Source organism: Carcharhinus amblyrhynchos, chromosome 1 (assembly GCF_965287045.1).
Source record: "Carcharhinus amblyrhynchos chromosome 1, sCarAmb.v2.hapA, whole genome shotgun sequence".
Lineage (NCBI taxonomy): Eukaryota > Metazoa > Chordata > Chondrichthyes > Carcharhiniformes > Carcharhinidae > Carcharhinus > Carcharhinus amblyrhynchos.
In genome coordinates this window covers 81,250,142-81,262,698 of record NC_137324.1, presented here as the reverse complement: position 1 = coordinate 81,262,698, position 12,557 = coordinate 81,250,142, and the positions used below count along the sequence as shown (strand labels likewise).

Below are 12,557 nucleotides of genomic sequence, written 5' to 3'. Positions count from 1 at the left end.
CTGCAATAAAATGTGATGTTAATAAGCTGATACAAGTTTGATGATTGCCAGCTGTTATTCACTAAAACCCTTTAATAGGGCAAATTGGTCGTTAGTCTCATCATTTCTACATGTTCTGTGCGATCCAGTTTTTGTGTTTTGGCGGAATTAATAAAGTTCAATTTAAAATTAATCAACTTTAGCGATCAGTTTGAGTAGGAATGTCAACTATTTTGTAAGCCGTTGGATGCAGTGTAAACGACCGGTAGTCTTTAACATGTCAAGAAGTGATTCCCAGGACACAGCTGTGTATCCATATATTCCACCTGTTCATTTAAAACATGTTGGTGTTTCATGAATAACTTTAAGGAAAACGTATTGTATGTTCATTTGCAATATCTCTAAATGAGCAAAAACCATCAACGGATTTGAAATTTCTCTAGAATTAGCGGAGCCACATTATATTGTACCTCCCAGAGCAGTTTTTATTTTTAATTGCCATGTTTTGTTCGCTCATTGCTAATAAAAGATGCCTAAAAGCCGTGACTGGAGCTTGTTAACTGAAGTGATTTAACCAGTGGGACTTTGCGATTGACCGGTTGGGTGGCCTATTTAAAAAAAAGCAGCGGGGGGAAGTACCTCAGCCTTGAGATTATGGCTACCTTAGGTGAAGATGCGTTTGATTATATTTATTCACCGTTTAATCCCTATTCTTACCAATATATAAGCAACCGAGCAAAAGGTTCCGCTTGGAGACAAAGGAATTACCTGAGCAGCTATGCTGATCCTAGCGAATATTTTGACAACTATCAGAGAGCCCAACTTAAAGCGATTTTATCCCAAGTCAACCCCAACCTGACCCCAAGAGTGAGGAAAGCAAACACGAAAGATGTGGGGGTTCAGGTTAATCCCAGAACTGATGCGTCTGTACAATGTTCCTTGGGTCCCAGGACACTGATGATGATGACCATGAGGCGGAGGGGAATGTTCAAGCGTCGGCCTTCCCAGCTCCAAGTGCAGGGGAGTCAGGCCAGCATGCCCAGAAATGTCCGCTTTCGGAGGACTATGGCCATCTACTCCCCCATTGTCTCCCCCAATCTAAACACCTTCCTACCCAATGGGGGGCCGCGGGATGTTAACAAAACCGATTCCAAAGAGCCAGCAGAGAAACCTCCGCAGGAAGAAAAGGAGTCTGAAGTGGTGGAAGAGGAGGAAGTGCCAAAAGTAGAAACGGCACCCGAACAATTTGAAGAGACAGAAACTGCAATTGGGGACGGTCCAAACAAGCCGATTACCGAACAGCCTGAAGATCCGGTTATAGAGCAGGAACAAGACCCCGGCAATGTCCCGAAAACACCACCGAGCGAGAAACGCTTAAGATTTCAGGTGAGTTCCTCTTTCTCCCTCTGTTCAAGTCTGACCTCATTTGTGGTGAGGAAGTTAAATGCTTCAATTAGAATAAGAATTGATCAGAGCTGGTAAATTAAAGTAACATTGATTTCAATGTCGACTAGACTATTAGCACAGAGGCAGCATTGAAATGTTTCCTATTTAAATCGCCAATTGACTTTCTACAACAACTTGTTGACCTGCGCCTTCAAAGTAAAGTACCCCAAGGTGTTTGAAACCTTGTTACCCTCCCCGGGTCACAGAAGGCAAGATTAGGATAATGTTTCCGCCTTTAATTAAACAAATGAAATTATCCTCGAGGTCTGAAGTCTATCATATCGTAGACCCCAAAGTAAACTCCTGTCCATTCAAGTTTTTTTAACAGCACCGTTTTTATATCGATTCATCCACTATTCAGGAAATTATTAGAAGCTGTAGTCTCTTTAGTAACAAGCTGTTTCTATTTAAGCCAGCTCCAATAACTATCAAATCCAACCACGTTGTTACTTTGAGTGACCTTAGTCCGGCTCTGCTCTCGCCCTCGTCCACCTCGCCCCTCCATTCACTTTCCATTAAACAAATGAGAAAACATGGAAAGCTTCCATCGAGGTTTTGGCCGAAGATGGAGGGATCAGGAGGCGGCAGAGCTTTGCCTGGCACGGGTAGCACCAGAAGCACCTGCCGACTCTTAACCCCTTGACGAATGTTAAGTTTTCAGCTGTGGCCATTTCTACACAAACCTGGATAAACTGCAGCTCTATTCTGACTCCAAGTTGATGAAGATGCATTTATTAGGCGTCTTTGGACGCCTAATAATAAGAATCTTTAATTGGATACAGTAGCTATAGTTGGATTGCTGGTGACTGTCCTAAACATTTGTTTCATTTAGTTCCTAGAGCAGAAATACGGATACTTCCATTGTAAAGACTGTAATGCTCGCTGGGAGAGTGCTTATGTCTGGTGTGTCCAAGGCACTAATAAGGTGAGTAAAAAAAAAAGTGGTTGTTAAGTGTGTAATCTATTGAGAATTATCTACATAACGGATCTCCTTGACCCACAGGTCTACTTTAAGCAGTTTTGCAGAACCTGCGAGAAGGCCTACAACCCTTACCGTGTCGAGGACATCACCTGTCAAGTAAGTAGCGCAGGAAGCACACAGGCTGAGTAGACGTTTGCTGAGGAGTATCCAGCATCCGTACAGTGAGACTTGTTTTTTCCTGCCCATCAGACCTGCAAACGGACAAGATGTACATGTCCCATCAAAATGCGCCACGTTGACCCAAAGAGACCACATCGCCAGGATCTCTGCGGGAGGTGCAAAGGCAAACGGCTCTCCTGTGACAGCACTTTCAGCTTCAAATATATCATTTGATTTCGACGGTAGCGTTAATTTTCTGCCGGGACTTGAGTTAATGGAGCACAGGAATCTACTTTATTTTTGTCCTTTTTGATTTCTTTAAACATTCAAACGGAGCTGAAGGAAATAAAGTGTGTAAAAAGCACGTTTCTCTTACCGTCACTTGAAATGGGGCATTATCTGTGTTTGCAATGTCTGTGGATTAAAATCCTATCTAATCACTACTTTTCATCAGGGTTAATACTTGAGGGAAACGTTCTAGTTTCCTTGACAAATTGTCCTATCTGATGGGGATCATAAGCAAAACCTGGCATAGGCACCTGGATTTTCCTCAAGGACTGCTTCGTAAACGTCCACAAAAGCAATCAAAACCGAGAGTAGGATTCTTCCTATTTACATAAGAACATAATAGGAGCAGGAGTAGGCCATCTAGCCCTTCGAGCCTGCCCTGCCATTCAATAAGATCATGGCTGATCTGTCGTGTCTCACTTCCACATTCCCACCCTCTCCCCATAACCCTTAATCCCCTCATCAAAAACCCATCAACCCGCGTCTTAAAAATATTTAGTGAGGTAGCCTCCACCACTTCAATGGGCAGAGAATTCCAGAGATTCACCACCCTTTTGAGTGAAGAAATTCTTCCTCAACTCCATTCTAAACTGCCCCCCCTTATCTTGAAGCTGTGCCCCCTAGTCCTACTGTCCTTTCTGAGCGGGAAGAGTCTCTCCACCTCTATCCTATCCATCATCTTATACGTCTCAATGAGATCTCCCCTCATTCTTCTAAACTCTAACGAGTACAAGCCTAGTTTATTCAGCCTTTCCTCATAGCTCAACCCCCTCAACTCCGGCATCAGCCTAGTAAACCTCCTCTGCACTCCCTCCACGGCCAAAATATCCTTGTGTAAGTATGGTGCCCAAAACTGCACACACTACTCCAGCTGCGGCCTCACCAATGCCCTATACAGCTGCAGCAAGACCTCCCTACTTTTATATTCAATCCCCCTCGCTATGAAGGCCAGCATCCCATTCGCCTTCCTGACCACCTGCAAGCTGGGTTTTTGTGACTCATGCACAAGGACCCCGAGGTCCCTCTGCACCATCGCTTGCTGCAGTTTTTCTCCACGTAAGTAATAGTCCTTCCTACCATTATTCCTACCAAAGTGGACCACCTCGCACTTGCCAACATTAAATTCCATTTGCCAGTTCCTGGCCCATTCGCCCAGCCTATCTAGATCCTTCTGTAGACTCTCCACACCCTCCACGCAATTTGCCGTTCCACCAATCTTGGTGTCATCAGCAAATTTTGACACCATACACTCGGTTCCCTCCTCCAGATCATCTATATAAATGGTAAATAGCTGAGGCCCCAGCACCGACCCCTGGGGCACTCCACTAGTCACCAACTGCCAATCCGAATAGCACCCATTGACCCCCACTCTCTGCCTCCTATTTGACACAGTAAAAAGTCTGACAACACCAGGTTTTAGTCCAACCTATTTATTTGATAATATACTCGCAAGCTTGCGAGTATATTATCAAATAAATAGGTTGGACTAAAACCTGGTGTTGTCAGACTTTTTACTGTGTTTACGCCAGTCCAACGCCGGCATACCCACATCATCCTATTTGACAACCAGTCCTCTATCCATGCTAACACCCTACCCCCAACTCCATGTCCCCTGACCTTCTGCAATAACCTCTTGTGAGGTACCTTGTCAAACACCTTCTGAAAATCAAGACCGACCACATCCACCGGCTCTCCTCTATCCACTGCCCTCGACACATCCTCATAGAACTCCAGTAAATTTGTCAGACACGACTTCCCCTTAACAAAACCGTGCTGTGTCTGCTCTATCAAGCAATTCCCCTCAAGATGCCTCGCTATTTCCTCCTTGATGACGGATTCTAACATTTTACCTACAACAGACGTTAAACTAACTGGCCTTTTGCCTGGCACCCTTCTTAAACAACGGCGTTGCTGGATACTTGTTCAAAAGGGAGCCAGATTGTTGGCATAAATTGACACCAGTTGGAGAGCAGTAATTGACACCTTATTGAAAACTGATTCTGTTCAACATTTTCTCAATTTGGTCTAATTAACAATAATTCCTTCCAAATTTGACAACACTGGGAATATAATTCATAGAATATAATTCCTACAGTGCAGAAGGAGGCCATTTGGTCCATCAAGTCCGCTTCTCCCCAATCTACCCAGCCCCATGTATTTACCTTAGTTCATCCCCCTGACACTAAAGGACTATTTAATACAGCCAATCAACATAACCCCCACACTTTTGGACTGTGGGAGGAAACAGGAGCACTAGAAGGAAACCTACAGTCAAGGAGAATGGAATTGAAGCCAGGTCCCTGCTGCTGAGGCATTAGTGTTAGATATCATGCTGCCCCAATTGTAGTTGCTACAAAAACAAAAAATGTCAATTCTAGTAGTGGTAATCTAGCTTTGGAATGTATCTGTGTAATGTGCATGACCTAAATTAGTTTAAACTCCTTTTTAATAAAACACTTGAGGAAATAATAGCTTGTAGTGGCTAGGAGATGGATTTAACCAAACAAATTTTTCAAAATGAACTAGGTGCATGATCTAATATCACTGAATCCCTACAGTACAGTGCATTTGGCCCACTGAGTCTGTGCCAACTGTCAGATCCTGCCCAGGCCCTTTCACCTAACCCCATCTAGTTACTCTGCTAATCCCTCTAACCTACTGATCTTTAGACAGTGGGGCAATTTGGCATTGCCAATCCATATAACATGCACATCTTTGACTATGGAAAGAAATCCATGCAGGTACAAACTCCATATGATCACAAGGCTAGAACTGAATCCTGGCACTGAGACAATAGTACTAACCACTGCCACTCTAATGTAGCAATGTTAAAAGTTTTTTTTAAAACTGGAAGGGACAGGAATGGCATTAGTTCATGGGAAATATATTCCTCAGTGGCAAGGAACTAATTTAAAACTATCCTTTGTAGGGCTGGGTTTGCCACCATACAATGAATGCTATGTTAGCTGCACGTGTTAATGAAAACACATCCTTATGTAACCAACTCTAACAGAATTGCTAGGTCATTTGGTGCAAACAAATGGAATACATATCTACAATATAGCCCTACTTCAGTTTTCAAAATTTTTATTCCTTCCACCATACCCACAGGCTATAATTTCACTGCTCTAATCACCATGTAGCCTAGATGGATTATCTTGCAAGTAATCTTTCAAAATAATTAGACAAATTAGTTCCTGACCATCTGGTTTTGGAATATGGAAATACACTCAAATCTTTAACTTTTATACCAAGAGTATGTTTAAGAATGTCTAGAATTTAGATAAATGGCCCAAGTAAGATAGTACTGACCTTCTAAAATACAGGTTGTGCCATGGTTCAGACTGAATCATCCTGTCTGTCAGGAAACTAACAAACTGTTGGTTTGCAGTGTGGAAACAATTTACTTTTATGGGAAGTGATGGCCTAGTGGTATTATCACTATTGTTCTGAACACCCAGGTTTGAATCTTGCCACACCAGATGGTGGAATTTGAATTCAACAAAAATGATCTGGAATCAAAAATCTATTGATGAACAGGAAACCAATGTTGATTGTCAGGAAAAACCCATCTGGTTCACTAATGTCCCTGAAGGAAGGTAATCTGCCATCTTTGTTATTACCTACAAATGACTTGAGCCACAGCATTGTGGTTGACCAGTAACTGCTCTCCCAGGGCAACTAGGGATGGGCAATAAATGTGATGCTAGCCTGTGACGTCCATGTCCCACAAGTGATTGAGAAACAATCTGGAGCTAGCAAAAATCTTGACATCTTGCCAAGTTGTGTGAATCTTTTAGATGAGCAGTTCTCAACATTCAACTAAGGTGGGCTTTTAATGTTCTGTACACATGAAGGTCAGTAACTGAAGTCTGTTGCATTTGACTGAGACTAATCAAATGAAAAGCTACAAGCTTTTTGGAGAGGGAGTTCATAATTAGAGACTTAAGGGGCAGGTAGTATTGGAATAGCAGAAGTGAGAAAGGAAGAGCTAAGATACTATGCCTATCCAGATGATAAGCAATTATTTGCGAGACCAGAGTAAAGGGAGCTGGGTCGATCAGCTTGCTCAAAGTTGCTGTATGACCCTGTTCTCAGTCAAAACATCATACTTTGATATGGACTTTGTCATTTAGCTCAAGTATGTAATTAAATATTGAAACAGCCATAGTACCAAACTGCCAACAAAATAATTTATCATTGTTGAAGAATGATTACAGTGATTTGTTAATTTGCTATGACTGGTTACAGAGCCTTAAATTATGTTAACTACTGTTTGCAGTCTGATAGCATGCACAGTGCCTTAAACTCATACAATTCATCACAATTATTCCTGGTCTATAGTTCACGTTCTCAAAAGGCAAATGCTAATAAATGAACAGTACATTCTACACTCCATGGTATAGAGCCCATAAAAATCACAGTGGATAGGATAGATGCATATTATAAGCAGGGTCATTCCCAGCAAACAGAGGCAGGTAACACCATCAATGGGTGATTTTTACATTCAATATCTTTCCCCACAGAAAGCCACTGCTGTGAACGGAATCTCAAGTATGAAAGCTGGAGGATTTCAGCATTTCAGTCGTTTGAGTATGTTGAATGTTGCGTATTCAGTCTTTTGACTTTCTTTTCCAATAATGCAGAAAAAGATGGTCCCAAAGTTCAAAGTCCGCTGGAAACACATGAGTAGACAGAACAGTATCTGCTTTCAGAAGTATCTGTAAATTCACAGACTGCAGTGACAGCAGATAAAGACTCATTACCAGTACTTAAGTTTTTTTGTTTTGCATTAGTTTTATACACCTATTCTCATAACAGTGCAATGCACAAATGTACAAGAAAAACAATACTGATTTTACACTATACAGGTCTAAAATATTTACAGAGTAAAATAAGTTAGGTGAATTCTCCTAAATTGCTAGGCTGAAGCACTTTTTATTTCTGCCATTCAGTTTTAAGTACCTACAGGCAAATTTTTGGTTAGATACCACCAGTATTTATAACAACTACTGATCAGAGAGCATCTAATACCCACTGAACAGTAAACAAAATAACAGATGTAGAATTATTTTAGAATTAGTTTACAGTGCTGAGTAAAACTCAGTTTAAATTTACCTGTCACGTATCCTAACTTTGTATAAGATTTTCTACAGCATACCATGGATCATGTTAGTTCTAATACAAAATAAATTTCTTAATGATTTTTCAGGCATGCTTGACTTTATGAACTATTAACATTTTATATTATAAAGCTTGCAGTCAATTTGTCATAAATCAAGTTTTAACCTCTTATATATAATGTTGCCACATGGTAAGTGGCATTAACTGATCTATTTATGCAGGTGTTTGATCTGTTTTTGTCCACAGACGCTATGAAAACAAAGTTAAATGTTCTTGTTTGCCTTAAAGCCTTGCAGGTTATTCAGCCTAAAGCCATTTCCCAGATGATTTTAGCATCATTCCACCTGCTGCAGAGAGCCTGAATGTCACTACTATACATTATTACAAGGGAGCTGGCTTGTCTTCAGAAAATGAAGAAGAATACCCCTTTCCTCCTTCCATGTCTTTCTTTCAGTATGACTGACAGTACAAGTGCAATGAACCAATAAATAGTTTGCACAGTCAATCCTATATGTCTTGTGCACATGGAGTGATTTGCTGTTAATTAGTTCCATACAGCTTATTACTCTTTTTCCTGTTTTAATATCTAATTTCATGTGCATGACTTTCTATAAATAGAGGCAATCCGGACAGTTCAAAAAGTTGAAGTTGATGTGGTTAATATACACGATGCACCTTCTTGTCAACACTGAATGGGATGAATTTTGAGTCACCAGAGTTTCTTAAAATCCAGTACTTAGAACATCTGCAGCTGTTGCCTTTGCCAAAAGCTGGTATGATTGTACTGTTCGGAGAGACTCTCGGATCTGTAGATTCAGCTCCATTAGTTTGGAGCAGACTTTGGATAAGTCCTGGTTAGACCCTACCACAGCAAAGCTACCGGTTTGGCCCAAGGTCTGATGGCGGAAATAGATGTGCAAGAGGGTTTGTACTGGATCATCATCACAATTCCCAAAAATATCATTGGGCCACACAGATCTGTGGATAAAATATGAAACATTAATTTACACTAATATAAAACTATCAACTCTGAATAATACATTCAATTTCATTGCCAGTTTTCTTTATGGTTGTTAGCAGGTCTCTCACTTAATTCATTACTTCTTGAACTTGGTAAAAGTTAAATGGATGGATTCCCAATTGAACATTGAACAAACAGATTTTTCATTGTCAAATTTTAATTCTGATGATAAACTGATAACCCCAAGTTGTTTCACAGGAGCAACAAGTTGACACCAAATTATACAAAGTGATATAGGAGGATGACTAAATTCTTGGCCAAAGAAATGGGTTTGAGTGTTTTATAAAGGAGGGGGAAGCAGAAGTTAAGGGATGAAATTCTGAAGTTTAGGGCCTTAACAGATTAAGGCACAGCCTCTACGGCAGTGTACTTAAAATTGAGGGAATGGAAGAGTGCAGATTTCCTCAAGGATTGTAGGATTAGAAGTGATTAATGAGATGGTAAAGGAAACTGAAACTTGTTAAAATTGAGACATTGCTCAATTGGGATCCAACGTAGGTCATTGATCGCAGGGTGATGGGTGAATGGAACCTAGATGCGAGTGAGGACATGGGTGACCTCAAATTAATGGAAAATTGAATGCAGGAGGCCAGCCAGGGGTACATTGTTACCTCCAAAATGGACAATTCCAATGGCATAGATAAAAGTTTCAGCAGCACATGAGCTGAGGTGGGGTGGAGTTGTGATGTTAGAGGGTGGAAATGAGTATTCTTAATGAAGATGTTGATATGCAATCAGAAGCTCATCTCTGGGTCAAATATAACACCAAGGTTCTTCCCCAGACAACTGCCAGGGAGAGGAATGGAATCAGTAACAATGGAATGGAATTTGTACTGGGAATTGAGGACAATGGCTTTGGTCTTTCCAAAGACCAAAGTGCAGCAGGATTGAATATAAAAGTAGGGAGGTCTTGCTGCAGCTGTATAGGGCATTGGTGAGGCCGCAGCTGGAGTACTGTGTGCAGTTTTGGGCACCGCACCTGCGCAAGGATATTTTGGCCCTGGAGGGAGTGCAGAGGAGGTTTACTAGGCTGATACCGGAGTTGAGGGGATTGAGCTATGAGGAGAGGCTGAATAAACTAGGCTTGTACTCGTTAGAGTTTAGAAGAATGAGGGGAGATCTCATTGAGACGTATAAGATGATGAATGGGATGGATAGGATAGAGGTGGAGAGACTCTTCCCGCTCAAAAAAGACAGTAGGACTAGGGGGCACAGCCTCAAGATAAAGGGGAGGCGGTTTAGAACGGAGTTGAGGAGGAACTTCTTCACTCAAAGGGTGGTGAATCTCTGGAATTCTCTGCCCGTTGAAGTGGTGGAGGCTGCCTCGCTAAATATTTTTAAGAAGCGGGTTGATGGGTTCTTGATAAGAGAGGGGATTAAGGGTTATGGGGAGAGGGCGGGAAAGTGGAACTGAACCACAACAGATCAGCCATGATCTTATTGAATGGCGGGGCAGGCTCGAAGGGCTAGATGGCCTACTCCTGCTCCTATTTCTTATGTTCTTATGTAACATTTGGCTGGTGGAGATGTCTCCTCATTCAGTACTATATATCCCTGTGCTTACTAACCAATATTGGCTCCTGATTAAACAATGCCTCCATTTTATAATTCTTATCATGGTTTTCTGATCCTCCACAGCCTTTCCCCTTCTGATCTGTTTGCAAGTCAGGACTGGAGGAGATTACAGTCATTTAAATTAGTAAATGTAGAGTTGAGTATGAGGTAAGCACAATTGAGTAACCCAGTTAAATATCAAGATTACAGTTCTATCATTATTACTGGTTGTAAATGTTCTACACAAGTTTCTATGTATTAAATAAAGGCTTATTTTGTTTGGGTAGGAGATTGGGGGAGGGTCATGATACAGTTCAACATAATAGTGGATAGATAAATTTGAAAGTAAGCAAATTAATTTGGACTGAGCACAAGACTAGCAGACACAAGTACAATATTCAAAAGCTTTGCTCAAGTTTAGAAAGGAGGAAAATATTGATAGAATATTAGACGTTCAAAGGTGGCATTGATTTGGGGCAGGCTGATACTTAAAGGCAGCTGATTAATTCTGAAGAGGAGATTGAAAGTTAGAGAAATATTAACAGTACAAATGCATTTTCTTTTCAGGGAGGGGGAGGAAGGAACAGTGTTTCGTAGTGAGAGAGTAAGGGATTAATAGCAGAGTGGGACTGAAAAAGTCCAAAATAGGATAAAATACGATCAGGAATGCAGTATTAGTAATATGGATAAGCATCAACATGGATAATCAAACACGTCTTGGAGCAAATTCAAACAATTGGGACATAACATAAGATGCCCCACTCCTGCAAATTTTGGGTTATTGATCCTTCTGCTGCAGGGCAATGAAAATGTCAATCACACACAGCTCAAGTTACATTTGATGGCCAGGCAGAAATATTTCAGAAAAATTGATTAATCCACAACAGAACAAATTACGAATAAGCAGACTTACTGGGTCAAATAGTATTTTCTCAGTCCGTGCTTTCCAACATGTTCTTAAAACTCGTTGTCAAACGAGGGGCATGCACATGGTGGGTCGTGCGTGGGCTACTCTTGAGGTTCCGGGAGTGGCCTAGTACTTCGTGTCGGTGTGTGTGCTTGATCCTGGACCGGTAGACGGGCGCTGCAACAGCTCGGTGACTAGCACTGCTAGCTGTGCAGATACATGGATTTGGGCCTGTGTCTGTGGGAGTTTGTGCATTCTCCCTGTGGATGCGTGGGTTTCCTCCGGGCGCTCCGGTTTCCTCCCACACCCCAAAGATGTGCTCTTAGGCTGATTGGTTTTACCAAATTGACACTATTCTCCCCTGAATCTGGCTAAGTCAGGGGTTCTATTCGTAGACACGCAGGGTAGAATAGGTGTAGGGTGATGCGGCGGCGTGGGCTTGTTGGGCCGAAGGGCCTGTTTCCCGGGCTGGGTTGTTCTTTGTTCTATATTCATCAATAATGGTGTTTGTGAAGGGTGCTTATGCGTGAATTGCAAATCATACACAAATAAAACTACCAGCAATTTAGTATCAACGGAATGGATCATATTGGATAAAATGAAATTTAATGCAGCAGTTTTTCCCCCCAGTTTAGAAGCAAAATGTACACTATAAATACGGATGTGGTTAACTGGTACAAAATACAGTTCAAACTAGAGACCAACTGCGTTTCAAAGTTTTAAATTAAAAGAAAGCATGATAGACTCCTTCAGTTTATGCCAAAGCATGCAATTCGCTCAAAGCATCTCTACAAGTGGACTTGCTTGCCACCAGATTTTTTTGAAAACAAGCCAGATTTGTTTCTTGCTGACATTGTTTAATGAAATGACTACAATTAATTATGTGAATTACCTGAATGCTTTGACCTGAGCAAGTGCAGATGGAAACTCCTCATTTCTCAAGGTCTCAATGAGGGAGTGAATGGCAGTCTCTGTGCATGTTTGTAGGGCTTCAGAGACTTCAACTTCATTACTGAGACTTTCTGCTTCTTTCAGGCTGGCTTCCAACCGAGCCAGTTCTTCTGACATATTTATAACCTGAAAATTAATAAAAATGAGGAAACTTCAGTTGTGACATTTCTTGAAATATTCCGATCATTCAACCACATTTGTTACCT

The 12,557-nt window shown here is 41.4% G+C and overlaps 2 protein-coding genes across 11 annotated transcripts in view; one reads left to right on the top strand and one right to left on the bottom strand.

Annotated features, from left to right (window-relative positions):
• Positions 1-633: 633 nt before the first annotated feature.
• On the top strand, positions 634-2,740 carry zar1 (zygote arrest 1). Its single transcript, XM_080204536.1, has 4 exons — positions 634-1,365; positions 2,258-2,350; positions 2,429-2,503; positions 2,597-2,740. Exons 1-4 carry the CDS (start codon positions 634-636, stop codon positions 2,738-2,740), a joined length of 1,044 nt encoding a protein of 347 aa, XP_080060662.1.
• A 4,239-nt stretch (positions 2,741-6,979) lies between these two features.
• The window catches only part of fryl (furry homolog, like), a 474,495-nt gene continuing 468,917 nt past the window's right edge, over positions 6,980-12,557 (bottom strand). For all 10 annotated transcript variants that reach the window (XM_080187850.1, XM_080187842.1, XM_080187801.1 and 7 more), the window contains 2 exons: positions 12,293-12,477; positions 6,980-8,896 (listed from right to left, as the gene is read on the bottom strand). In XM_080187850.1, the coding sequence (XP_080043976.1) occupies positions 8,641-8,896; positions 12,293-12,477 (441 nt within the window). In that variant the 3' untranslated portion in view covers positions 6,980-8,640. The remainder of the gene's footprint in view (positions 8,897-12,292; positions 12,478-12,557) is intronic.

Coding starts and splice junctions, on each gene's coding strand:
- zar1 (XM_080204536.1), top strand. CDS start 634: ATGGCTACCTTAGGTGAAGATGCGTTTGATTATATTTATTCACCGTTT. Junction 2,351..2,428: donor GTGTCCAAGGCACTAATAAG/GTGAGTAAAAAA, acceptor CTTGACCCACAG/GTCTACTTTAAGCAGTTTTG. Junction 2,504..2,596: donor TCGAGGACATCACCTGTCAA/GTAAGTAGCGCA, acceptor CCTGCCCATCAG/ACCTGCAAACGGACAAGATG.